The sequence below is a fragment of the Gamsiella multidivaricata genome (assembly GCF_025024155.1).
Source record: "Gamsiella multidivaricata strain RSA 2152 chromosome Unknown BC939scaffold_29, whole genome shotgun sequence".
Taxonomy (NCBI): Eukaryota; Fungi; Mortierellomycota; class Mortierellomycetes; order Mortierellales; family Mortierellaceae; genus Gamsiella; species Gamsiella multidivaricata.
This window is the reverse complement of record NW_026251737.1, coordinates 229,250-255,668: the sequence shown is the minus strand read 5'-3', so window position 1 is coordinate 255,668 and position 26,419 is coordinate 229,250. Positions and strand designations below refer to the sequence as shown.

Here is a 26,419-nt window from a genome sequence, read left to right as displayed (position 1 = left end):
GAACACTGTTTGTGTGTGTGCATCCCCCGTTTGTAGACTGAGAACGCCTCAGACTTTCTTTCTCTTCTATCTCTTTTTTTCTCTTTGCTCTCATTCCTCCTTCAGTCATCCGTTTTCGCCATCGTCTTCACCGCATCGTTCGCATTGCATCGCATCGCATCGCATCAATCTCACTTTTTTCTGGCAGCGCACTACCCGTACAACTTCTACTACTAGCCGTTCCATGGTGCAGGCAACCTCGTCTGGTTCGACAAGCGACTGAGTGTTTCTGTGTTCGGCAAAGGCGTTTCCTTGGATTGGCTCCCCTCCCCTCTCTTGCGCACTCAGCTCTCTCTACCACCTACTCACTCAACTGCTCCTGATTTTCCCATCAAAGCACCACACCGGTTACTTTGCCGAAAAGATATAAATTGCGCAAATGATGAATTTGTTTAAAAAGAAAAAGAAGGACAAAAGCTCCTCGAGTGGTGATGTCTCTAATGCCTCTGTCCGCGACCTCACCGTCGCCCAGACTACCAGTCAAAGCAATAGCACCAATGTCAAGGTCATTGCCAATGTCACGGCGGACGGCCGACCTGTTCTGTTTCCCCAGGACGAAACAACTGTCGCAAACAATGCACAGCCACAACTTTATGCTAGTCCAGTGCCCGCCCCCCTGTCCACCACTACCGGCATCATCGGTCGACCACCCGCAGCGCGGCCATCCAATCCAGAGCTAGTCGTGAATCCGTTGCTTATAGGATCTATCAATGGAGGCCAGGACTACGTCGACCGCTCAGGAGACCCGCGATCGCCCCACACTATCACAGATATCACCAGCTCACATCCACCATCTTATACCAGCGTCATCCCCACACTTGACCGCCATCAGAGTATCCATGTGCCCTCAGCGCCGTCGTCAGGCGCACTAATCCAAAGTAGTCCTGCGACGACAAACACCTCCATGGGCTACGCTTCGCCTCATACTCCACCCACTGCATACAGCGCGGGCACGAGCTCGTATCGAAACAGTCCATTGCCTCCTACACCCAGCCAGCCATCGCCTGTTCAACCCTCCCAGAGCCCCGCATATCAACTACCGCCGTTAACGCCTCCTCAAATACCATATTCTATCCCCGGAACAAACAATTCATGGGGTACATCTCAAGCATATTCCTCGCCCATGGCCGGTCATCATTATTCCCACCAACAGTATGTCATGCCAGCAAGCGGGAATCATACCTATCCGATCATTATGGCCATCGACTGGGGCACCACATACTCCTCCATGGCCTATGCTTACCAGTACGACGGAGAAGTCCATGAGGTGTCTACCTGGTACGATAGTTGATTACCTTGAGGGTCGTTGATTATATGGATTTTTGTTTTGAAACAAGGACTGATGGTCCTTTGGGGTTTGTCTAGGCCCAAACAGTCGCACAACTACCCCAAGGTGCCGACCTGCAACCTATACGGTCCTGGTTCAAAGGATATTCTGGAATGGGGATATCCTGCTAAGATCGCCATGACCAAACCACCCTTCAAAAACCATATCTTGCTCTCAAAATACAAGCTGCATCTGGACGAGTCTTCAGGACCACACCCGCCTTTGCCCAATGGGTTGACAGTGGTGGACGCGATCTCAGATTATTTACGCGTTTTCCACGCACACGTCTTACAGGTAATGCCCTGTTTTGTTCCCATAAGAGTGAAGTCCTTATTTTAGTCGGTGTGTCATTGGTCCTGCCTACACGTTTGTAATGGACATCAATGCAATTCTTTATAGAGTGCTTTGAGGGGGTTCGGCTCCGCATTCGAACAACGTCATATTCAGTACTGTCTCTCAGTCCCGGCTATGTGGACAGATCATGCAAAGTCTATGATGAGACAGGCCGCCCTTCAGGCCGGGATGATCACGCCCCTGGACCCACCACACCGGCTGCTCTTGATCTCAGAACCCGAGGCGGCAGCACTCTATTGCGAGAAGAAGTGTGACCAGTACCAGATCGGGCATGGCCAGAGATTCATGATTTGCGATGCTGGCGGAGGCACTGTGGATTTAATTGTCTTTGAAGTCAATGCAGGGCCACAGGGTCGAACACTGAGAGAGGTCACCCGAGGAAGCGGACACAGCTGTGGATCTGTCTTTTTGGACGAACGCATGGAGGCACTGCTGAGACGCAAATTCTCAAAGTGGACGGAGAGAGGGCTAACACCGGCAAATTGGGTACAGATCATGGAAACGTTTATTCACAACGTGAAGCCGCTGTTTGACGGTATCGACGACCAGTATATCACCATGCCTGCGGTGCCTGGACGCGCCGAGCTGACCGATTACGAGATCGGACTTGAGGACGGTGTTTTGACGGTGACGGCAGAAGAAATGAGGCGCGAGGTCTTTGACCCTGTTGTGGATGACGTCCTGCGGTTGATCCAGCACCAGTTACAACAAACCCAGTTTAATTGTCAAGGAATCTTTTTGGTTGGCGGATTCGGATGCTCGAGCTATCTGATGACGAGAGTTCAGGCCGAATTTTCACACATTGTGCGATTGATCGCCGTTCCACCGCGAGCAGAGTTGGCGGTGGTCCGTGGCGCTGCCCTGGCAGGAATCACCCCTCGGACAGTTGCCGCGCGTGTGGCTAGAAGATGGTACGGTGTCGATTCGCTGATGATTTTCGAGCCCGGATATGATATGCCCCATAAGCAAGTTCGGGATCATGAAGGCCTGACTCGTGCGCGGGACAGATTCTCGGTCTATGTGGCACCTGGCCAGCAGGTCGGAGTCGACGAATGCATCACTAAGCGTTATATAACGTATCAGTATCCCAAGCCCGTCAATTCCCCACTCTACGCCTGCTCCTCGATGGCTATACCTCGATATATCGACAGTCCAATGGTGGAAAAGATTGGTGACTTTACAATCCCACTGCCTTATATCCCAGGTGCATTACCGGGCCACAAGGTGGTGTTTGAGCTGAGGATGTACTTTGGGGCAACAGAGATCAGGGCCGAAGCTGAGGTCAATGGTATGGTGGTGAGCACGAGATGTCACTTTTCAGGATAGAGGATAGGAGAAGACGCAGAGCCATGGATGCTTCTACGGTCGTTGTGACATCACCAATACTAAAGGAACTAAGAAGTGTGCTCGCAGTAGCGTGAAAGAGCGAACCAGCCATGTCCACATTTCCAGAAGAGAGAGGCAAGGAAAGAAGAAAACTGTGCGGAAAGAATAAAGAGAATATATGGTTCAGGTAGCGGATCAAGTCGTAGGATGCAAACATTCAACGCATCAGTTCTGCAATCTAGAAAACCGACGGGAGGGACTAAAATAGTGTGCGGTAACACTTTTTCTTCTACGCTGCTGTATTCCTACAGGTGACATGACCCAGGTTGGTTTTGCAGAAGGTGGGCGTGTGAGGATAGGAAAAGATAAAGCTAGGATTTGGAATCGAGCCGCTCATCATGCTGTATGATTCCATTGTCGGGGGGGGGGGGGGGGGGAGGGGGAGGGGGAAGAGGGCCCATGAGGAAACGGAAATAGACACTGCGCTTCTACGGCCGCAGGAAAGAATTTTGAGAAGAATACTGCGAGCCCTGACGGTTCCTTTGAACCATGGAACCCCCTTCTCCCCCTCTAGACGTTTGTGGCTGCCCTTTGCTCGTCTAAGAATGGCAAGCAATGTGAATGGATTTGGGACCCAAACACAGATAGAGACGGGCCAATTGGCGCAAAGGAAGGAAGGGGGATAAGGGGGGAGGAGTTTTTCTGACCACAAACCGCGCGGTCTCTCGCTATAACCGCGCCCCATGCGGCTGTGGGTTTCAGAAAAATAAAAAGAGAGTTGGCCCATGCGCGTAGCGGGCACAGAAACGCGTGCTTTGCAAATAGTCAACAGGATCAAGCTCGCCTTGTTGCCCCTTGCTTCAGCATCATCATCGCTATCGTCAAGATCACCGGCATATGGGCCGCACTGCCCACTCGCGTCATACACCACACCGTTGCCTTGTCCTTGCCTTTTAGATTGTCCCTGCAAGGGATCTGTGTTACTACCGTACTGTATACGTTTATTATGCATGGGATGAATCGGCTGTTTGTTGCAGTGGTCCTACAAAGACAAGACCGATATACTGCCACTGTAGCATTCCCAGCGGAAGCAGGTCCGTGGGTTCGTCATCTGAGAGATTTCTTCACCACGCCCATTTCTCATTCAAGATGCATCGCTCTTCTATGGTTCATTCCTCTCCCTCTCTTTCCTTTTTCTCTCTCTCGCTCACTCTCTCCTCTTCTCTGTCTTCTTTTCTCTCGCTCAATTATCTTGCGTGCAATTCCCATCCCGCCGCCGCATGCCTTGACACTCGCCCTCACTTTCACTACCCAGCCTACAACCTTAACAGCTCTACACTGATTCTCTGTGCGCCACAATTGCCAACAGGAGCACAGACCGACTTTCATTTTCTATTTCTTTTCTTTCGCGCGTTACACCTCTGAACTCAAACTCTCCTGAGCGCAACCCTTAACCCTTGATCTCCATCATAGGCGTCTCCTCGTACTCTCTTGCACCAACCATATCTCTAAGCATTCCTCGTCAGGTCGCCCATCCAACCGACCATCGCGTCCTCAACCGCTCTTCCTTCCTACCCCGTTTTTTTCACATACCATTTCCCATCAGTATTTTAACCACGATTGCTGTTGTTGCATAAAGGAAGGCTCGTTCCCGTTCTGTCGATCCTTTTTTTTGTAATCCTCCAGATAATTCACCGGGTGATCGTCGAACAAGGACAGCAGCTCTGACAGCAAGGGAACCGAAAACACACCATGCCCTCTCAGGTCGTTCTGGACGCATCGCCAGAGCATGTGGCCTACGCACTCCTTGGGTGCTTCATCATCTTTTTCGGACTCGTCAGCTTGTTTGTTAAAGAAAAGCTGTTCATTTCCGAAGCATGTAAGTCAGAAATGCCTTTTCTGTAGGCACCATCCTCTCGTCTCCTTTCATGTGGGGCCTATATTTGTCGGTTGGGATACTCCTGTTCTCTTCCTTTGCCTTTCTTTGTAGTGTTCCTGCTCGCTCCGTTTTTAGGTGCATTGACTTGCCCCGACGCATGTCCCTTATTCATAGCTTGCACACTAGTACCCTTTTTTTTTTTTTTTTTTTTGCTCTTCCTACCACTGATGCCTGCCCTGTCTCCCTGTGATGCAGCTCGTCAAGTCCAATCGACCGCTTGCAGCACACACATAATCCTTCGTTCTCTAAAAGGACGAAACAAAACGAAATGGTCCTTTTGAATGCCCTTCCCCTCCCTCCCCTTCTTACCCTTCATCGATTCGACTGTTATTCTTCCTGCATGGGTCTGAGGTGTCTTTAGAGAAATGGACCGGTGGCAACTCGATATGCATGCCACTCATATCTATGATAGAGTGGTTTAGCCGTAGTAATGGGAGGAGGGGGAGGGGTGGGGGGGATCATGTTCGATCTGCGGCGACCCTGATATCGCTAGTTCTTTTTGCTCTTACTGCCCATCTTTCTTCCTGCTATACCAATGCGTCTTCCTGAATACGCACGCAGGATTGTCCGTAACGACAGTAGCCGGATGTGTGTGTTTTTTGTGGTTACTTTTCCAACTGACGAGATGCATTCTATCGTCGAGTGATCTGGTTACGAGTAATATAGTCCACACTTTTTTTTTTGGTTCTCAACCTTCCTGATAACGTCTTTTTTTTTTTTTTGTATGTACCGCTTTTCGTCATTCCTTGCTCCCACAATTGGTGTGCGAATCGAACGAAAACATCACTCTGTTTCCTTGGCTTTGATTGAGGTGGTGGTGGGGGTTGGGAGCAGGAGGGGAGGGGAGAGGAGGGGAGAGAGGGGGAGAGTTGAGTTTGTGCTTTATGGTCAAGTATGATAGGGAGGATAAATTGCATCTAATCACAGACGCGTCGTCCTAACGCGCGCTTCTTTTTTACGTGTTGAAAAGTTGTATCAACAGCATTTGGTATTCTTATAGGACCCTATGCAATCGGAATTTTCGACCCCATGTCCTGGAAGAACTATGATACGGTGACGCTCGAGTTTACGAGGATAGTCATTGCGGTTCAGGTCATGGCTGCAGGAGTATCATTACCGAGGTAAGAGATAGAAGAATAAAAGGAAAGCCTAGAAAAAAAAAGATGAAAAATATCGAATGGCAAGGTCTTTTTCTTTTTAAAGAGAAGGTACTGTGCGCAGAAGTTCTAACCATCAAGTTTGAATGCTAATATCTCCTGATAATAGGTCGTACATGCTGAAGGAAGGTCGTTCATTGTTCATGATGATCGTCCCGCTCATGATCTTGATGTGGATTACGGCTGCGTTCCTGATCTGGGCTTTGATTCCCGACCTTGGCTTTGTAAGAAGAGCCAACCTGGCTCCTGACGATGGACTCTTTATTATTTTCACAACACTATCATGCATCTAATATTGCTTTGCCTCATTTTTTTTTTTTTTTTAACTTTTCTAGATCGAGTCTATGGTGTTGGCAGCATGTGTCACCCCAACGGACCCTGTCCTGTCCAACTCGGTGGTCAAGGGCCGGTTTGCAGAAAAGCATGTTCCTCCAAGGATCCGGCACCTTCTCTCTGCAGAATCCGGCATCAACGACGGCATGGGTCTTCCATTCCTGTATCTGGGACTCTACCTTTTGAGGGAACCCACCGTCGGGGCCGCGATTGGCAAGTGGTTTTATATGATCTGGGCATATCAGATCCTGCTAAGCATCGTCCTTGGAGGACTGATCGGGGCCGCAGCCCGGAAACTGGTCAAGGGTGCGAAGAACAGGAATCTGATCGACAAGGAGTCCTTCTTGGTGTTCTCGATCGCTTTGGCACTGGCGGTGAGTGGATGTGTGAGCATCCTGGCGTCGGACGACTTGTTGGCGGTGTTTATTGCAGGAAATGTCTTTGCCTGGGAGTATGTTTACTTGAAACTTTTGTTGCCTTGTTTTTTTCTTTATCAAGTGCGTGCTGAAGATGAGGCTAACAAAGTTTTTGCTTGATCTCTTTATAGCGACTGGTTCTCGAACGAGATTGCGGAAGCCCATATCCAAGAGATTATCGATATGCTACTTAACCTGGCCTGCTTTGTCTATATTGGCGCGTCCATCCCGTTCTCAAAGTTCCATGATCTGATGCTGGAGCTCTCGATCTGGCGTCTGATCGTGCTCGCGATCGTCGTGCTCCTGTTCAGAAGGATGCCGTTTGTGGTGGCTATGAAACGATTCATCCCAGCCCTGGCGACGTATCGCGAGGCAGCGTTCGCAGGCTGGTTCGGGCCTATTGGTGTCGGGGCTGTATACCTGTCCAAAGTCGCGGCGGAGATGACGAACCCAGGGAACATGGGCGATAACGCACATAATATCGTGCGACTCCAGCGCGTCCACTCTGTGATCTATCCCGTGGTGATGTTCATGGTCTTTTCGAGCGTGTTGATCCATGGCGTTACGGTACCATTGCTGCATTTGCAGTACAAGTATACGAGGACTTGGTCGAGGAAACGGGAGGAGAGCAGCCATGCGGTGACACGTCTGCCGCATATCAATATTGGCGATGAGATCGTTCTGCGACCGCCCACAGGCGGTGGGTCGGGTCTAGGAGGGCTGATAGAGGGAATGGGCAGCAACGGTGACCTTGAGCAGAATTTGCCTGGACATGACGTTCAACGGTCGTTCAGCCAGCGATCGTTTGGGTATAGTAACAACTCGATTGGATATGGAGGCTTTGGACTCGGGGGATTACAGGACATGAGTAGGACCAGCACTAATATGACGAGGACACTGGATGATATTGCCCAGGAGATGAAGGAGGCAGCCAGGGCCAAGAAAATGCGAAGTCCGAGCCTCGGGATCCTCAGCAGCCACCCTTTGACGATAGTGAGTACCAATAGTCCCCGTTCAGAGTCGTATGAGTTCATAGAGGAGAGCAGTGCGAAGCATCGGCACCAACAAGTACAGCTGGATGATGGTGTCAGCGTCCGTCCTGGCATCAACTCTCGATCCAACAGCGGATGGTCGAATACCGGTAGCTTGAGTGCACGGGAAGCAGGGATGATCGAGAGCCATCCAGCCAGTCAAGGGCTAAATATCCGTCCGGAGGATATCCATAGCCAGTCGGACTCGAGCTCGTCCGGTCATTCTTCCGTGACGCTCTCATCGGCGATCCAGCAACGATCTCCAACGCTGCCACAAGAACAGCAACACGGTCTTTACTCTCGCTTGCCCTCGCCCTCAGAGTACCAAGAGGTTGAACGGGAGGAGGATAATGGGGTTGTGAGGGTCGTGACACATGAGGTGCACGAACGCGATCGGCCAAAGATCGAGAAAGCGTTGGAGGAGAAGCGCCGACAAGAGCAGGAACGAAAGCAGGGGCAGGGGCAGGGACAGGGGCAATTTGAGCAGGAGCAAGCGCCTGAGGTTGAGGGATATGCGCATCGCCCAGTGAGGTCGTCATCCTCGTCACCCAATCCGTTTATGTACCCATGAGAAGACCTTTCGTAATGCTCCACATATCCAACTACAGTTCTTGCGCTGTGTTGCAATCCCCTAAACCCCCTCCTCTTCCCCACACCACACACGCACTTTCCCCCGCATTTGTAAAATCAGTCAGGAACCGATGGACCGGTTGAATTTTTTTTTTTCGTTGCCCTGCAGACAGGGCCTGTACCAGTAAAATTTTATTAAATTGTGATCGAGGGAATGAAGAGGATCTCCGGCTTTTTAAGTATGTCTGTGAAATGTTCTTTCTTTCTGCGTGGGATATGAACAGGAGCAAGGTAGACGACGTACGTGAAGATGTAGGCTTAGTCTACATGGAACAGTCCGGCCACGGCTGTTTCGCCTGAGGGAGACCAGAAGGGGGACCCTTTTAGGGAGCACAAAAGCAACGGTGCATGGCGCGGGTGCTGACATGAGGGAAGGCGGTGAAGCATGGCAGGTACAGAGGGGGGCTGGTGGGTGGGCATAAGAAGCACTTTCATGTGGGCATGTGGGGAAGGAATCTTTCGGTAAAGTGAAGCGAGGTACAGGAGATGGGATGAGATGACGGGCTAACCTTGTTTTGAGGAGGGGGGAGGGGGACCAGGGTGTTGTTCTGTGGGCCATCGGTCTGCGATGTGTGTGGAATGAATGGCGGCCAATTCATTCGAATAAAGTGTATAGTACCTTCACGTGTGAGGGTTCGCTTCCCAGGGGGGGTTCATTCGATCATCTCCATAAAACGACTCGACTCCAGTCTTTTACAGGCCAAGTCAAGGCCAGCCTGGCCAAGGTGCCACCCTCCCCTCCCGGCTGATAGTTCTTTCTCTTTCCACGGGGGGGAAGGAGGAGGGATGGTTTGAGGGGGCCGAATAGAGTGCGAAGGTGCTGGATCCATCTGGGTCGCAGGGGTGGTCGGTTGGGTGATGTCTGCCCACGGCCTACTGTTCCACTGACATGAACCTTCTTACGACCGCCCCCCACCTCCACCTCGTGCTCTGCACTACACCAATGCGTACATGGGCCGGGGTAATTCTTGCCGGTGGCGGTATAAATACCTGATGCTTCTCTGCACCCACCCCTCTCTCTTCTTCTCATTCCTCATTTCACTCATACCCCACTCCCTCCTCATTCACATTCGCAACATAGCAACCATGTCTTCTCGTCTTGCCCAGATCTCCTCCCACTTGACCATCCAGCCCACCGCTGCGGAGGCTTCGGAAATCCGCACAAAGATCGGCGTCAAGTCGCCCGATGATGTTGTTATCGTCGATGCCGTCCGCACCCCCATGACCCGCGGCAAGAAGGGTGGCTTCAAGGACACCGTTCCGTAAGTTGTCATTCCTGTCCTGCTTTGCTCGCCTTTGCTTTCCCTGTCGTATCATGGATACCTCGTTCGATCTCTCCGATCGCATTTGGTTGTTTTCCCAATGGATCTATCACGGAGTAGCGTCTCGAACACCAGCACCTGCAGCAGCACCAACAGCTGCAGCAGTGGAAGACCACCAATGCGCTCTTACGTTATGATCTGGACACGGAAGAAAACCACTACTGCTACTGTTTTCTCCACAACTGCATAAATCAAGGGGTGTGTGTGTGAAAAGAAAGTGTATCTAACCGTATCCTTTCCTTTACATATCTTTTATGCAAACAGCGAGGATCTCTTGGCCGCTGTCCTCATCGCCATCAAGGACCGCACTAAGATCGACCCCGCTCTCGTTGACGATATTTGCGTTGGTAACGTTCTCCAGGCTGCCGGTGGTGCCACCGTCTCCCGCATGGCTGCCCTCTACGCCGGATACCCCGAAAAGACCTCGATCTACACCACCAACCGCCAGTGCTCCTCTGGATTGCAGGCCGTCGTCAACATTGCCACCCACATCCAGGCTGGCTTGATCGACATTGGTATCGGTGCCGGTGTCGAGTCCATGACCATGGGATACGGTCCCTCGGCCATGGCCTCCCAGACCTCCGAGAAGATCCCTGATGCATGCGAGCCTGCTGCTGACTGCCAGCTCCCCATGGGGTAAGTTGTTGTGCCTACTTTTGTGTCCTGACTCCCTTGTACAGCTCAAAGTGACGAACCAATTCCTCAACTGACTTTTCTTTTTTTGTATTTGCCTTTCTTCTTGCATCTAGTATCACCTCCGAGAACGTTGCCAGCGAGTTCAACGTCACCCGTGAGAAGCAGGATCAGTTCGCTGCCCTCTCCTTCGCCAAGGCCTCCAAGGCCCAGGCCGAGGGCAAGTTCGACAGCGAGATTGTCGCCGTCAAGACCACCATCAAGGATGAGAACGATAACGAGAAGGAGATCATCGTCTCCAAGGATGATGGTATCCGTGCCGGCACCACTGTCGAGAAGTTGGCCAAGCTCCGCCCCGCCTTTGATGGTGCCACCACCGCCGGTAACGCCTCCCAGGTTTCCGATGGTGCTGCCGCCGTTCTGTTGATGAAGCGCAAGACTGCCGAGAGATTGGGTCTCCCCATCCAAGGAAAGTACATCGCCTCGGCCGTCGTTGGATGCCCTCCCAAGATCATGGGTGTCGGCCCAGCTGTCGCCATCCCCGCCGTCTGCAAGAAGGCCGGTGTCAAGATCGAGGACATTGATGTCTTTGAGCTCAACGAGGCCTTCGCCTCCCAGGCCGTCTACAGCATTGAGAAGTGCGGTTTGGATATCAACAAGGTCAACCCCGTCGGAGGTGCCATTGCCATGGGTCATCGTAAGTCCCCGTGCTTTCTTTATATGGATCGAATTCGCACGTGAAAAAAATTGGATTTCAGGGACTGACGTTCTTGTTTTTTTTTTTTCATTACTTTACTTAGCCTTGGGATGCACCGGTGCTCGCCAGATCGCCACCATTCTCCCCGAGTTGAAGCGCCAGGGCAAGAAGCTCGGTTTGACCACCATGTGCATTGGTACCGGAATGGGCATGGCATGCATCATCGAGCGGGAATAAACGACTGGATCGATGGAAACAAAAACACTTGTAGTAGCGCGACCTTGTAAAAAAGGACTGAATAAATAGAATTTGTAAATATACAACCATGTAAAGCAAAAAAAAAAAGACCTCTTCGTCCTCTTTGTGCAAAGTCTTTTGTTTAAAAAATTATGCTGAATCCGCAAAAAAAAAAAAGACATAAGAAAGCACCATCGTCTTGGTTTTATACGATGATTGTCTTTATTCATTGTCCAGTTTTTTTTTTATACTTCCTTCATTGCACAAACAACTACGGAGTGGACAAACTAGACAGAGCTGTCCCGCCGGACTGGACCTTCCACATCTTGTAATACTCGCCCTCGCCGTCGTTCTCCATACCTTTCTGAACCAGTTCCGCATGTGTGCCACGCTCGACGATAACACCATCCTTCAGGCACAGAATCATATCCGCGTTCATGACGGTGCTGAGACGATGGGCCACAACAATCGTGGTGCGATCCTTGGTCATGGCTGTCAGCGCAGCCTGGAGCTTGCTCTCGGTAATGGTGTCCAGCGCAGAGGTGGCCTCGTCCAGCAACAGGATAGGCGCGTTCTTCAGAATGGTCCTCGCGAGCGAAATCCTCTGCTTCTCGCCGCCCGACAGCTTGCCTCCGCTCTCGCCTACCATGGTTTCGTACCCGTCCTGGAACTTGAGGATCGATTCGTGGATCTGGGCTGCTTCCCCGGCCTTCTGGATGTCCTCCGTAGGAGCGTCAACCCGACCGTAATGGATGTTGTAGGCTATAGAGTCGTCAAACAGGGCTGATTCCTGGGAGACAAAACCGATCTGATTCCGGACACTCAGCTGGGTCCTCTCGGCAATGTTCTGACCGTCGATCAGGATCCGGCCAGAGGTAGGGTCCCACAGACGCAGGACGAGACGAAGAACCGTTGATTTCCCGGATCCTGTGGGGCCCACGAGGGCTACGGTCTTGCCTCCGGGAACCGTGAAGGAGATGTTTTTCAACCCAGCCTTGTTTGCGTCGTACTGGAAACTAACGTCGTCAAAGACGATCTCGCCGCCGGTGACAACCAGAGGCTCGGCACCGGGAATATCCTTGACAGTCTGCTCTTGCTCGAGAAAGTTTAGAGCTCTCTCCAGCATGGCAAAGGTTCTATGAAATTGTTTCGCAAGCATGGCCATTTGCTCGACCTGTGGCATGAATGCAAAAGAAGTCCTCGATAAGTAACCACCATTGGTAACAGGTAAATCGCCAAAGAAGACGTAAAAAAAAAAAAAAAAAAAAAAGACTTACTGGTCTCTCTATCTGTCTCGTGTAGATGATATAAGCCATAAAACTGCTTGCGTCGCGTTCGCCCTTCGAAATCTCATACGCGCAGAGCATGCATCCGGCAAGCGAGTTCAGGGTCCAAGCAAAGCTCTCGAGCATGTTGAGCAGCTCCGTCGTCATGGTTAAATGAAAGCGCGTTATCTGGGATGTCTCTAGACTCTTACGGTACTGTCCTGCCTCAAAGGACTCTGCGGTAAAATGCTTGACCGTCCCAGAGTTCTGGAACGAGCCCATGGCTTTACCCCAACCGCCGTCGCCCACTGCGCCCTGGCCGCGACGGGCCTTGATGCGTTTTCGGGTGGAGTAGGCTGAGAGTGCGATGTAGAGCATGCTGTTGAAGATGACAATGAACCCATATTTCCAGCCCCAGGTGGTCCAGAAATAGAAGATTGCAATGACAATGTCCGCGATATTGGGCAGGAGTCCGAAAAGGACCATGTCCGAGACAGACTGGATAATATGGGGTGCAGATTCGGCCATGTGCATCAGATCACTAGGCCTATGGTCCAGATGGAACTGCATCGACATGTTATGGAGGTGCTCAAAGAACCGTAGTGTGATCGACATCCGCGTGTGCTCCTCCATGGGCGCCAAGACGTGGCGCTGGAGAGTAAAGAAAATGCCCGAGTTTTCTTGTAGGTACTTGTAGAGGACGTACATGACGACGGACCATGCATCGAACTTCGAGATCGTGACCGAACCTCCGGCATCCTGGGTAAAGCTCCTGAGAATGCGCTCCGTCTGTAGCGGTACCAGCACATTGACGGCTCGATTGAAAATAACGAGAATCAGCTTGATCAGGATCCTAAGCCGAAGTCGTTTCTCGCCCCAGGGATAAGAGAGTCGGATGGCGAGTTTGGCCTTTGCCCAGAAGTTTTTGAACGCATCGGCCTCTTCCTTCTCCCTCTCTTCCAAATACGCAAGCGTCTTCCGATTCGAGGGAGCAATCTTGGCCTTAGTCGCTGTGTTGTCCGAGGACAAAGGGTCCTTGAAGAGGGCCTCGGAAACGTTCAAGTCGGATATGTCCAAAGCCCCGCTGAGATGCAGCGCTGAGAACAGGCTAGCGGCCCACAACATTGTATAGCGAATCGCAAAGATCCCGAGCTGGATTCGCTCAAAGATATCCTCGGTCAAGGGCAAAAATGCCCATGGATCCAGCTTGGGCTTGGTCTGGAGGAGAGCTCTGCTGGCGATTACACCCCAGGCATGGGCGAGGATTGGCCTGGCCAGGAATGTGGATCCAGCAAGTGTTATCCAGACAAAGGCGTGGTCGAACCAAAGTACCCGCGTACCACCGTTGGTAGCACCGGACCGCAGGCGAGTCCAGTTCGAGGTGAGAGCGATCCAGGAGATGGTCTTGGCCAGCAGCAATGGCCCGACCGCGTAGTTGTGGGTGGTGTAGATCTGGTAGCAGATCAGGCCCACGTCCAAAACGAGCGTCGAGGCGAGGGCTTGATACAGGCGCATGAGGGCTAGGTTTAAGATCGGAATTCCTGCTTTCTTGCTACTGTCACGCACTTTGGAGAGGTTTTTGTCTTGACTGTTTGTTTTGGAGAGACCGGACTCGTCCAATGAAGGTGTTGTCTCCTCACTCAGTACCACTAGCTTAAACATGTTCCTGAAGATTAGAGCAGGAGATGGGATGTACTTTAGCATAAGTTTTGCCATCTGCAGGTGTGTACTATTTTTCAAATCATCTTTACTGTTGTACCTGGACAGAGCATTGACAATCGTGAGGGATATCAGAACTGCTGACAGGCCGAGCTCTGCCGCTGCCGAACTGACAGTGTCCAGCCTGGATAAGATATGTAACATTTTAGACCAGATCAATTGTAGAAATGGATGTATGTGATAAATTGGGAGCGGTGATAAAATGTGTGGGGGTGTCAGGCAAACGAATGAAATGAAAAGAGAAAAAAAAAAAATCCCACATCTGGTCTCCTGTAATGCTAGTCATTTATCCACGATATTCACATCCCGCTCCAACCAAAAGTCGATAGTCTCGCTCGGTCGTAGTTCGCCCAGTGTTTGGGGGGGGGCGTGGTTGTGTTACCTTGTCCCGATATGCCAAGACTGTGCGCACAGCACTTATCCAATCGGTCTGAGGCTAGGTTCATCGCACTCGGCGGTCTTGGAAGTACTGCGGAGAAGCTGATGTCAGTCCAAGTCCAAGTCGATCTCTCTTTGCTCTAGGCAAGTTGGCCGTCTTGAAGATAGTTGTAGATGGTGCGATCGCTGTGGCCACGTTGACATCGGAGCCCAAGGTAGGGTCTACAAAACGAGCGCCAAAGTTACGAAGACTTGGCAAGGGCAGCTAAGCTGACATTTCACCAAGCGAGTCGACAATGACGAAGGCAATGACACGTATCGATCAACACAATGAGAAAAACAGCGGTAAATCCTATTATCTCTGATCAAGGGAGCTATCATCATACCCGAACTCTTGCTTCTTCTCGGATTGAGCTCCATCGTTGCCATGCGAGGATATGCTTGTGGTTAATATGGAATGGATAAGCAGATACCTAGGCAATTAGAGGAGGGGTAAAGAGCGCAACCCCCTAGTATGATGATCCAGAGAGAGCGCAAAAGAATAAAGGTCGGGTTGGCTTCTGAAACGTGGTTTCGTTGGACAGGATGTGTCGAAAAGGGAGTGCAGTTCTAGGAGGGAAAGCTGCCAGAGCGATGGAATTCGCAGGGCCTGGTCTAGGGTGCTGCCAAAATGCGACCACTCTTGGGGCGTGTACCCATTACCCAATACTTTGTTCGTAGAATTGCTGTCGTCGGTCAGATTTCGACAGAATATGGCACAGGTACATTATACTTCTCACTATGACTGTGCTAGGATTGGATAGCTACATAATGAAATAATATGCCGATTTCTACCTTCACGTCTCCGGGGCTCGATTTTACCAGCCAAGATGACAAAATAGACATAACAAAACGAAAGCTGTGTGCTGGAGTGAAGACCTGGTGTTGTTACGAGAGAAGGTACATCGACTTTATTCACTTCAATTACGGCTGTCAGTTTTGTCCATGCCAACTTTTAAGCTGCTTTGACAATGAGCAGCGCACGCGGGGTGAGCTCGGCTTCTTGCAGCGTGTGCATTAAGGTGTCATTCTCAAAAACGCTATACCAATGGTACGGAAAGCGTACCCAAAGCAAATATCTTCGTCAGTTTCTACAGTTGAACGACGTCCATATGACACTGCGTTGGTGGCGGTGCACTTACACTCTGGGAAAACTAGTCATCATCAGGAATCCTGGTACTTGCACTCCCCTGGCATCCAAATTTGCCTGTATAAAGTCACGCACCTGCTGCAGCGTGTGTGTGGGCTCGAAGGATCCCCGAATGGTTGATCCATCTATGAGTCGTACTTGGATCTGACAGCTACCGCCTGGTCCCTCCACAGTTTTGGTGCTAGTTGACATCGAGGCGTTGCTGCCACTGCCGGTAGTACTACTACTGCTGCCGCCCAATGTCTGCCCGACACCACTGAAGGCGTCCCCACCCTCATGTTCTTTGATCAGTGCTTGGATCTGGTTCATATTGACGCCTACTACACGTCCAACCTCTGACTTGCTCTTGAAAAAAACAATTGTTGGCATGGCGGTGACTTCGTACGTTTCTGCGCAATCCTTTGCCTGGTCGACATCGACTTTTGCAAAAATCGTAGAGGTATGTTTCTTCTCGAGACCCTCGAGCACAGGGGCAAGGGTTTTGCAAGGACCACACCATGTCGCAAAGAAGTCCACGACCACCTATTCGGTAAGCATGAGAATGGAGATGTACCATGAGCTCTACGATATCCAATGACACTATGCTGTGCTGTGCTATGCTGCCACAGCCCTTTACCAGTCTCGACCCCGCTGCGGTAAGCTGACTGTTGAACTCTGACTGCGACCCGATGTGTTTCATGACGAATGAGTTCAGAAAAGTGAATGGAGTAATGGAGAAAGATTCAAATTGGGTCACTCCCCAAGAGGACAAGCACTTTGGCCTTGGGCTGAGGGCACTTTTGGGCGTCATGATTCTCTCACCCCCCCTTTCGTACAGTGGGTCCATGCGGCAGAATTTTGGACCCTTCGAAATGCACGTTATTGACACCGCCACAAAACTGCGGCGAGATTGAGTCCTGCTCCAACGATTTTGCGCCATCACGAGTATAATACGACGCAAAGCAGGCGCCTTTCCCACTTCACTATTCCACAATAACACCATATCTTCATACCTTGTCGCTTACAACCAGAGGCCTGCAGATATGCCTCCAAAATTTATCGGTAACAAACAATTAATGACAGGATCCAAAGCGTGCTCTATGAAAAATGTGTAGGCGCTGACCAAGTATATGAATGCAATTCTTAGATATCGGCATCAATTTGACCAGTTCAATGTTCCATGGTGTCTACCATGGAAAACGCGTTCATGCGGGTAAAAAGATAGCCACTTATGCTGTCCTGTGCTCATACACACCCCACATGTATTAACAGTCCTTATACAGATGACTTTTCGCATGTAATGCAGCGAGCACGACGTGCCGGTGTTGATAAGATGATCATCACGGCCGGCAATATCAAGGATTGTCATCGCGCACTTGAGATCGCCAAGGACGACGGTAGGAGCTATTGCTGAAACTTGTTCAAACGCGAAAATTGTGGTACACGAAATGTGGTCGTAATATCATGGTCATTCCCGTAGATGAACTATTCTTCACTGTCGGCTGTCATCCCACAAGATGCTCCGAGTTCGAACGGTATAAGGACGGCCCTGACGCCTACTTCAATGTTTTGAGGGCCATGTTTCAAGACCCTGCTACGAAATCGAAAATCGTCGCCGTAGGAGAATGTGGGCTTGGTATGTGACCTCACAGATGCTGAAATTCTTCAGTGAGATGTTTTTCAGCATGCCTGCTAAACATTGAGATGACCAATAGATTACGACCGGCTCTTTCTCTGTCCTAAGGAGACCCAGATCAAGTACTTTGAACACCAGTTCGAGTTGGCGGAGATGACCGGTTTACCGATGTTCCTGCATGATAGAAATACGGCTGGTGACTTTGCCCGTATGATTAGCGAGAACCGAAAGAGGTTCAAGGATGGTGTCGTCCATTCTTTCACAGGTACAATGGAGGAACTAAAGTTTTACATTGACCTGGGCCTGTATATCAGCATCAATGGATGGTACGTCCGATTTTGTAGCGTCTGAGAAGAAAAAAGTGTATCCTTTAAGCAATTGCCCAGATTATGCCTCCTGACTTTTTACTCTCATGTATTGCAACATGTAGCTCAATGAAGACTGAAGAGAACCTCAAAGTCGCAGCGAGTGTGCCTCTGGATCGCCTCATGCTAGAGACCGATGGACCTTACTGTGAAATCCGAACTACACATGCGTCTTTCAAATATCTCGAGGCGATGACTGAGGAACAGCAGGCACTATACAAACCTCCTGCCAAGAACAAAGAACGCTTCGAGCTTGGGTTGACGGTCAAGAGCAGAAATGAGCCTTGCGCTATGGGGTATGTATCACCATATCTTACACAGAAAAGTCGCGTGTAGCATCGCTGTGGCCTAACCGAATCTTGCGAATATCATTTTTCTTCATAGCCAAGTGTTAACTATCCTCGCGCATTTACGCAATATGGATCCCGATGAGTTGGCGGCAATTTGCTACAAGAATACCCTCCGGGTTTTCTTCCCTGAGGAGGCTGAAAACGCCGACTAGATTCCACTGCGCGGCAATACACCCCACCATGACCACGCGCATTGCCCGCAGTTATTTATGTGGAGTGGCCACAGGAGATTTACCAACAGATCCTCAGTTCCAATAGATAGAATGAATAAATATTAGACGCGACCGTGGTCTTTGCCTACCACCGCATTTTCACGCTAAACCTTCATCGTATCTTTCTTTGCTTGAGCATTCAATGTAAAAGAGAGCTGTATCGATCATTAAAAAGAAGATTGTCAATATCTATCGTCCTACTCTTCTTTTTTTCATTCACCTCTTCCAAAGGCGACTCTATTTACATTGATACCCCTTCAATCAACCACTGTCCAGTATCAACTCAAAAAAAATTAACCAGATAAAGAGAAAGGATCCCAGCCATATTCATTTCTCAAAACGATCGCTAAGGAACGAATTGAAATCGTTTCGAATAGATGGCACCGAATACTGGCACAAACTATTACATGCGAAAATATGTGCGATACCCTACTGTCGTTGAAGCGATGCGCCGTTACCAGGCTTCCTATCGGTCAAACGGGAAAAGACGGGTAGTCAGGAAAAAGCACGGTTCCAAACCCACCACTCAGTTCCTGAGATACATCGCTTGGGCGATTGGCCTTACCCCGAGACAGCGCTGCGAACGATGACAGGCGTATCAGATAGCGAAGGCCCGACCATGGACCCCATCTTGTGTGGCTCCATGGTATTTTTGGCCAAAACCGAACTGGTCCAATGGCCGGCTTAGACAACATCAGCCAGAAGAGATCAACACCCAACAGCAGACAAAAGCAGTGCAGAACCCTGCTTGTCAGAATGCCCAGGTGATGCGAATCGAGCCAACTCATCACGATTCAAGGCGCCTTCCGGAAACACGCTAGCAGAAACAAGTTCTGCATCGCCGTCCCAGTCTCCTCTTCCAGGCCGCAATGAGAGCGAGGGGCCTGGATCCCGCACCTGGACGACTTCAGCAGTGATCAAGTTGTCGGGAGCGTTGAGAAACATAGGATCGACCTGCTACCTGAACAGCGCCGTACAAGTGCTCAGGTACTGCAATGGATTTACGATGCTGTTGGACGACATATGTTCTCGCCTACCCAGCCAATTACCCACTCTGCAAGAGCTACGACGCGTCATACACAGACTTGCAGCATCCGAGGAGCGCGACCCTCGTCCTGGATACATACTGAGTCCAATCAACCCTACAAAACTGGTAGCCGAAATGCGGTAGGTGAACTACCATTTGTCCGATCCTTTTGGGAGATATGTGGGCACCTCTGACTGATCACCCATCCACGAAATGTCTATACACATAGTAAATATCACCGTGGTAGTTATACATCACAGATGTCCTGGGATACAAGCGAGCCCATTATGCATTTTGTGGAGGCGCTTATGGCTGGCGCTTCCGAAGTGTCACACAGGGTGGTCGATGCGATCCATGACCTACTCTGCATGCAAATCCAGGTCACTCGGACATGTTCAGACTGCACCTTCAAGCAGGTCAACACCGAGGTCGACAGCCTTACTAGCTATTTCGTACTTCCAGTCGGCTATACCATTGACTTAAGCAGTCCTCATGGCATCACGCATTCGCTGAAGGCAAGGGTCGAGTATTATATGGAGCGTAAAGAAACTGAAGTGTGTAGGATGTGCCGCAAAGAGAGCTGCTCAGTCGCCCGGAAGATAGTCCATTGTCCTCAAGTGCTAATCGTGCACCTGAACAAGTTACCTACACCGACAGACTCTCCATTAGGAAGCGTCCCATCAAGTCCTATTCTCGTAGACGAATCTCTGTGCCTGGAAAAGTACAAGATCCAAGACGGCTCTTTCAGAGGCCAGCCTACGACATATGGTAAGGCACGCGAACACTTCTTTTAGGAGACTTCACTCGTGATATGTAACTGTAAGTTTACTCATCGGGTGTACTCGTATCATTCATCGCCAGAACTGCGCTCGTTCATTAGTTACATGAACGGTTGGGATGGCCATTACGTGTCGTACTTGAAAAAGGTGCTAGATCTTGATACGATTATCGAGTCAAGCAATGGACAAAGGCGTGTAGAGACAAAGCGCTATGATTAGTAAGCGCCAGTAAAGTATCTCCGCTGAGGATCAAGATGAAAAAAAAGCTGAGACCTTTTACGTCTTGTTTTCCTTTATGACCACAGGGTGAGATACAACGATAACGTTATAAAGCCTCAAGAACAGGACGTGATGAGCCGCTATTTTTTAGGTCGCACAGAAGAACAACCGTGTACGTTTGTGTATGAGCGTCTTTAATTCTCTTTCGATGAAAACACCTTTTCTGTCAAAAGAATAGTAATGATAATAAAAATTCTCGCTTGCTATATTATATTTAAGCATTTAATTCCCGCAGTGCATTTGACGTGCGCTTTTAGACAGGGTAAAGGTCCGAGGTATCTAACACCATTGGTATTATTCATTATTTCGAGCGCGACACTCGTAAGAGTTCCAGCATCATCTCGTGGTAGCCCGCATAGCCTGAAAAGCGCTTGAATGGATCCTCAGTCTGAATCGAAAAAACATCGTCCAGGTGTTCAGAGATATACTTCATCACTGGATCGCGAATCTCCGCCTTGAAATGCTGTCCAACGCCAAATAGGATCTCCATTGCATTGCTCTTCTCCACCGACCCAAGCAGGTTCTTGAGGCATTGCTGTCGCAGTTTCGGAATCTCAAATCGGTCAGCGGCAAGAAAGAGATCTGCCCACGTCACCTTGTCCTTCACCTCCCACGACGCGTGGAACTGGGATGCATTGAGTTCTCTCAATGTCTTGGTCAACACGGCAGATGCAACGTGTTTATCTCCACTCGAGTGCACTTCCTCCAGATCACCCATGCTGCACACCAGGAACTGCTCCGGGTCAATCGTGAGACCCAAGTCGTCGGTATAGAGATACTTCAGCAGAGCACAAAATGTTGTCAAGGCGATCCCTTCTACAAGTACCATCAACGGTCCGTCCGCTGATACGGAGTCCTGGTGACTCTTAAATAGCTCACGGAAGCGTGGGTGGCGGTCCAACATAACACGATGGGCCCAGAGCGCAACTCTGGCATTACACTCGTAGATCGTAAAGACGAATGCCACATCCACTGTTCTGAAATCGCAGAGAAGTGCCAGCAAGTCCTGATATTTTTCAGGAGATAACTCTTTGAGCGACTTCTCGCTTTCATTGACCCTAGGAGATTCTTCGCTGGCCTTGGGGGACTCTTTAATGGCCTTGGGAGGCTCTTTGATGACGTTGCGGCACTCTGGGCTTAGTACTTGCGAAGTCGAGAATACAAGGTCGAATGCGTACCGCGTAGGATTGCTTTTGTCGAGGAAGGCACTCTCATTGATAATGACTGAAGCGACGGAAAAACACATGGTTAGAGGTCTTTAGGCTGTACTCTACAACACGAAAAAGCAACAGCGGTAGGACGAATTGCTTTTATTGTTTAACTCACCAGCCGCATCAAGGCATAGCAACATGCTATCATTAACTTGGCGGACATATGCACATTTATATTCCTTCCCTTTTTGTTGAGGCTTGTGCGGAACGATGTGAGCCCATTTGAACTCGCTGCGGATCTGGTTATTCATTAGCTTTACGTCGAGAACCCGCAACTGATTATCGGTGCGACAGAGGATGTAGGTCCAGCACGCGTGTTTAGAATCATTATCACAGAAAGCGCTGGCGGAAGCATTCCTGGCCAAAGGCCGATTGACGAACTTCTTGCAGTCCCAGTGGTTCAAGCGATCATCGGTAATTCTGAGGGTGATTTCCTGTTGGGAGGGTGCTGCCATGGCCGTGGTGTGGATAATAATGATATGAGTAGCGAGAGATTAGAATTGTAAATGAAAGTGTGACTAGAAAGAAAAGGGAGAAAACCGTTTATGTATTGTAGGCTGCAGGAAGTTATAGTCCACGATGGCTGCAACATGGCTGTATGCATCATGCAAAGTGACACACTCGTATCCAGACAAAGGGTCCCCAGCGTGCACGAACCTCAGTTTATATGAAGCCTATTTCTACCGGGTTAATGCGCGCGCAGTGCTTCGCTAGTTTACTTCATGCTCTATACATGGCATTGCCCAGCCTCCTTGCTATCTGACCTTAACCTTCAGCGACTGCGCTCCAGTCTCAGCAGCTCCAGCATCACTTCATGGCAGTTCTCATGGTCTGCGTACCGCTTGAACGGATCCTCTGTCTGCACCGAAAACACGTCGTCCAGGTGTTCAGAGATATACTTCATCACCGGGTCGCGGACCTCCGTCTTGAAGTGTGGCCCGACTCCGAATAGCATCTCCATGGCATTGTGCTTGTCCACAGACACAAGCAAGCTCTTGAGAGAATGTTGCCGCAACTTCTGCACCCCGAATCGGTCGGCAGCAAGGAAGAGATCCACCCACGTCACCTTGTCCTTGGCCTCCCAGGATGCATAGAACTGGGATGCATTGCGTTCCCGCAGAGCATTGTTCAGGACAGTAGCATCGGAAGGAGTGTCTGACGGACCCATGTCGGACATCAGGAACTGACTGTCATCGACTGCGAGGTCGATGTCCTCTGTGTAGATGTACTTCAACAGGACGCAGAATGTCGTCAGCGAGATACCCTCGACAGGCACCACGATGGGGCCGTAGCTTAAAGCAACGGTGTTGGCACTGCGGTGGCTCGTAAGGAGCTCCTGGAAAGCCGGGTACTTCTTCAGTATGGCACAGTGAGCCCACAGAGCGATCCTGATGCTGCAGCTGTGGATTGTGAAGACGAATGCAGTGTTGACGGACTCGGGATCACGGAGGAACGTGAGCATGTCCTCATACTTTTCCGGACAGAGGTCTCTGAACGACTGTTCTGCACATGCATTCTTGGAAGGCTTTCCACTTTCGGTATCCTTGAGTGATTTCTCGGTGATCCTGGGAGTCTCCTCGGTGATGTTGCTGCGGTCTGGGCTCAGTTCTGACGAAGTTGAGAAGACAAGGTCGAATGCGTACCGCGTAGGATTGCTTTCGTTGAGCGCTGTGTCCTCATCGATAATGACTGAAGTGACGAAAAACACATGGTTAGAGGTCTTTAGGCTGTACTCTACAACACGAAAAAGCAACAGCGGTAGGACGAATGGCTCGTCTTTAGTTTAACTCACCCTTCGCATCGAGGTATATCAACATGTTATCATTAATTTGGTCGACACCTACACACCTATATTCCGTGCATTCTTGCTGAGGCTTGTGCGGAACAATGTGAACCCATTCGAACTCGCTCCAGATCTGGCTATTAATTAGCTTTACGTCGAAAACCCACAACTGATTATCGGTGTGGTAGAGGCTGTAGGAACAGCATGCATGTTTAAGATCATTATCACAGGAAGGGCTGCCGGAAGTATTCCTGATAAAAGGCCGATTGACGAACTTCTTGCAGTCCCAGTGGTTCAAGCGATCATCGGTAATTCTGAGGGTGATTTCCTGGTGGGAGGGTGCTGTCATGGTCGTAACGCTGATGTGGGGGTAAAGTTGGAGGCGTGAGAGAACAAAGAAATTACACAGCGCACGCATTCATAGGTTGTGGTCATGAGATATATCTGGAAACCGCTCTGTGTCTGAAGCGTCTTGTCGGCCATGTCGATTGGTGGAGTAAAATATAGAATTCTGATGGCGTGTTGTAATTGTAGTCACAGCAAGTATTGTTTCAAAAATGCACCCGTAACCCAAATGTCTCGTCGCCAAAGGACATCCTTGCAGGCCTCATTGCTGTGCTTTGGCCGAGGGCGGTGATGTTCATGCTTCGATGGTATGTTATGTATTTTTTTTTTTTTTTTTTTTTTTTTGGGCAATAGCCATACTATCTCCGATCTGTGTGTAAAACGATCCATGTCTAAGCTGAAAGCATGTTCTGGTCAGGAGTCGAAGGCGTTGTTGACTCTGGTCCAGCCGAAGCCAAGGTCGTAATCGAAACACTTGTTGGGACCGTCGCCTCGACTGTTTCCTCCTCCGGCGACTCTTCCACAATAGTTCCCACTGCTTCTGTTATTCCACTGGCACTCGTTCCCCTTGCCTTGTCCTCAGAACCCTTGCGTGATGCACTCTCGTACATGGCTCCAGCGGATTGTGGCCGGAACAGGATTTCGGCGCGTTCGCTTTTTGGTGTGGTGGCTGGTGTGATAGAGATAATGGATCCTCCATCGCTGCCCTCACCTCGTGGATGAATCCCTTCTGGCCATTCTCCCGCAGGACCCATATTTCCAATCGACTGTGAAACCACACCGAGCTCTGAAAGCATAATTGGCAGCACTCCTGAGCGGGCATAGAACATTTGGAGCCGAAGGCGAAGGCTTTCTGAGTACAGATCCTCGATCGCACGACTCGAATACAGCCCAGCGCGGATATTGCGCACAAAAATGTAGAATTCACAGACTGCGACGAGTCGATCTCGACAGAACCGATCAATAAACGACCATTCATCCAAAGTCGCAATGCGGTACCGATGGGTTAATGGTCCTGAGCGCCCACAGGTCTGGCATCCTCCCTTGGGTGCCTGGTACATGGCATACTGTGTCTGGAGCCTTTCCCATAGCATATTCTTATTGGAGACCGAGTTGCGTGCCGGTGAGGGAGGTTGTTGGGCTGCCTGGATCATGCGCTCATATTCCTTGACTTGTTCAGCTGTCGCCTCTTCAATGTAGCATGTGTTGGAGCAGATGCCTTCCGTTAGCTTCCTGGCTGAAATCCTGGGGTTATTTCCAAATCGTAAGCACGGCTCCACGTCCTCGTCCTGACAGTGCCGCATAAATGGGATGGTGTGGATCTTGACCAGGCGGACTGTTGCGCTCTGCGTCACGAACTCTTTGAACTCCTGAATTAGCTGGCCGTCAATTGCGATCGCTGTCTCCGGCTCCTGCGACATGGGCACTGACTCCGACATCTTGCTCATTCCAAAGAGCTGGGCGAGGTCAACGCTTCCACGATCTGAGGGATTAGTCGAGGAGCGCTTGCTTTGTGGCTGGGAGTCTATCATGGCTTCCATCTTGGACTTGAGTTCCTTGAGTTGGGATGTCTCCGCTGCGAGTCGCTCCCGAGCGTCCTTCAATTCGAGCTCGAGGTGTTTCCGGGTGAGCTCAAGCTGGTGTCGTGCTCTGGCTTCGGACGCGACCATGCCGTTGGCTTCCTCAAAAAGCGTGCGACTCAGCTCCTCCAGCTCATTCTCAACCATCTCCTTGGCGTGCTGCATCTCGGCCACCTTCTCGATTTCGTCCACGTATTTATCGTTCAAGACAGAGAGATCCCGCTGTACGTTCGAGTACTCCTCCACTTTGGTGGTGAGTGTCATCTCAAGCCCTTGTACCTTTTTGCGCAACGTCTGTGTTTCTGCGATCTCGGCCTCGGCACGCTTCTGGCGTAAATCCATCTCCTTCTTAGCTTGCTCCAATTCCTTGTACAATCGCCTGTGTTCTAATTCGGCGCTCTCCAACGCAGGGATGACGCGTTGGCAGATACCACATGTACGATCCGCAAACGTATTGGTCACTTTACGACAGGGGCATACTTCTTCCGTATCAGCGCCATTCGTCGTGTCGTTGTTACTGCCGGCTGTATCAGTGGCGGGTGCGATTATTATAGAGCCGTTGGTAGCGGAGGTAGTGGTAGCAATAGCCACAGCCTTGTCAGAATTGTCAGAGTTGTCCTGGTCCATGTCCGTGTGTTCAATGAAGGTGAAATGAGAGGATGGTAGCGTTGTTGGAATCAGTCGGGTCCTGCCAGGTCAATCGATATATCAGCGGATATGTCAGCGGATATGTCAGCGTTCTGTGCTGGTCAGTTTGGTGGGGGTCGATCAACAGACGGGCCCATGCAGGTTGTGCTTCGTTGAGATGTGCAGTGAGCAAGAAAGAAAGGATTGAATGTCGTTCAGGTTTGCACTCGAAGTTTCTTTTGTGCCCTCACCGA

General features: G+C 50.3%; 10 protein-coding genes across 10 annotated transcripts; 5 read left to right on the top strand and 5 right to left on the bottom strand.

Annotated features, from left to right (window-relative positions):
• The first annotated feature begins 1,199 nt into the window (after nucleotides 1-1,199).
• On the top strand, nucleotides 1,200-3,159 carry BC939DRAFT_143150 (uncharacterized protein). Its single transcript, XM_051550163.1, has 2 exons — nucleotides 1,200-1,660; nucleotides 1,766-3,159. Exons 1-2 carry the CDS (start codon nucleotides 1,382-1,384, stop codon nucleotides 3,044-3,046), a joined length of 1,560 nt encoding a protein of 519 aa, XP_051412680.1. The 5' UTR covers nucleotides 1,200-1,381; the 3' UTR covers nucleotides 3,047-3,159.
• A 1,639-nt stretch (nucleotides 3,160-4,798) lies between these two features.
• Nucleotides 4,799-8,493, top strand: BC939DRAFT_502799 (Sodium/hydrogen exchanger family-domain-containing protein; the record flags this gene model as incomplete). The annotated part of the gene is made up of 5 exons (XM_051560326.1): nucleotides 4,799-4,925; nucleotides 5,956-6,106; nucleotides 6,252-6,366; nucleotides 6,478-6,926; nucleotides 7,023-8,493. 5 exons carry the CDS (start codon nucleotides 4,799-4,801, stop codon nucleotides 8,491-8,493), a joined length of 2,313 nt encoding a protein of 770 aa, XP_051412679.1.
• A 1,083-nt stretch (nucleotides 8,494-9,576) lies between these two features.
• On the top strand, nucleotides 9,577-11,547 carry BC939DRAFT_450203 (Thiolase, N-terminal domain-containing protein). Its single transcript, XM_051555485.1, has 4 exons — nucleotides 9,577-9,814; nucleotides 10,139-10,510; nucleotides 10,624-11,204; nucleotides 11,308-11,547. The coding sequence occupies exons 1-4, from the start codon at nucleotides 9,639-9,641 to the stop codon at nucleotides 11,439-11,441; spliced, it is 1,263 nt and encodes a 420-aa protein (XP_051412678.1). The 5' UTR covers nucleotides 9,577-9,638; the 3' UTR covers nucleotides 11,442-11,547.
• Nucleotides 11,548-11,712: 165 nt separating this feature from the next.
• On the bottom strand, nucleotides 11,713-14,368 carry BC939DRAFT_476789 (uncharacterized protein; the record flags this gene model as incomplete). The annotated part of the gene is made up of 2 exons (XM_051558619.1): nucleotides 11,713-12,615; nucleotides 12,719-14,368. The coding sequence occupies 2 exons, from the start codon at nucleotides 14,366-14,368 to the stop codon at nucleotides 11,713-11,715; spliced, it is 2,553 nt and encodes an 850-aa protein (XP_051412677.1).
• Nucleotides 14,369-15,730: 1,362 nt separating this feature from the next.
• Nucleotides 15,731-16,759, bottom strand: BC939DRAFT_450200 (thioredoxin-like protein). The gene is made up of 3 exons (XM_051555484.1): nucleotides 16,609-16,759; nucleotides 15,985-16,514; nucleotides 15,731-15,882 (listed from the first exon to the last, which is right to left on the bottom strand). The coding sequence occupies exons 1-3, from the start codon at nucleotides 16,669-16,671 to the stop codon at nucleotides 15,798-15,800; spliced, it is 678 nt and encodes a 225-aa protein (XP_051412676.1). The 5' UTR covers nucleotides 16,672-16,759; the 3' UTR covers nucleotides 15,731-15,797.
• A 255-nt stretch (nucleotides 16,760-17,014) lies between these two features.
• Nucleotides 17,015-18,474, top strand: BC939DRAFT_502795 (uncharacterized protein; the record flags this gene model as incomplete). Its single annotated transcript, XM_051560325.1, has 7 exons — nucleotides 17,015-17,033; nucleotides 17,119-17,184; nucleotides 17,255-17,368; nucleotides 17,452-17,607; nucleotides 17,687-17,933; nucleotides 18,038-18,268; nucleotides 18,357-18,474. The coding sequence occupies 7 exons, from the start codon at nucleotides 17,015-17,017 to the stop codon at nucleotides 18,472-18,474; spliced, it is 951 nt and encodes a 316-aa protein (XP_051412675.1).
• A 646-nt stretch (nucleotides 18,475-19,120) lies between these two features.
• Nucleotides 19,121-20,574, top strand: BC939DRAFT_492669 (uncharacterized protein; the record flags this gene model as incomplete). Its single annotated transcript, XM_051559534.1, has 3 exons — nucleotides 19,121-19,180; nucleotides 19,334-19,701; nucleotides 19,791-20,574. The coding sequence occupies 3 exons, from the start codon at nucleotides 19,121-19,123 to the stop codon at nucleotides 20,353-20,355; spliced, it is 993 nt and encodes a 330-aa protein (XP_051412674.1). The 3' UTR covers nucleotides 20,356-20,574.
• Nucleotides 20,575-20,734: 160 nt separating this feature from the next.
• BC939DRAFT_143069 (uncharacterized protein) lies at nucleotides 20,735-22,352 on the bottom strand. The gene is made up of 2 exons (XM_051550162.1): nucleotides 21,946-22,352; nucleotides 20,735-21,843 (listed from the first exon to the last, which is right to left on the bottom strand). The coding sequence occupies exons 1-2, from the start codon at nucleotides 22,283-22,285 to the stop codon at nucleotides 20,921-20,923; spliced, it is 1,263 nt and encodes a 420-aa protein (XP_051412673.1). The 5' UTR covers nucleotides 22,286-22,352; the 3' UTR covers nucleotides 20,735-20,920.
• Nucleotides 22,332-24,246, bottom strand: BC939DRAFT_450197 (uncharacterized protein). The gene is made up of 2 exons (XM_051555483.1): nucleotides 23,623-24,246; nucleotides 22,332-23,519 (listed from the first exon to the last, which is right to left on the bottom strand). Exons 1-2 carry the CDS (start codon nucleotides 24,029-24,031, stop codon nucleotides 22,603-22,605), a joined length of 1,326 nt encoding a protein of 441 aa, XP_051412672.1. The 5' UTR covers nucleotides 24,032-24,246; the 3' UTR covers nucleotides 22,332-22,602.
• Nucleotides 24,247-24,278: 32 nt separating this feature from the next.
• BC939DRAFT_450196 (uncharacterized protein) lies at nucleotides 24,279-26,389 on the bottom strand. Its single transcript, XM_051555482.1, has one exon. It carries the CDS (start codon nucleotides 26,163-26,165, stop codon nucleotides 24,351-24,353), a length of 1,815 nt encoding a protein of 604 aa, XP_051412671.1. The 5' UTR covers nucleotides 26,166-26,389; the 3' UTR covers nucleotides 24,279-24,350.
• Nucleotides 26,390-26,419: the final 30 nt, after the last annotated feature.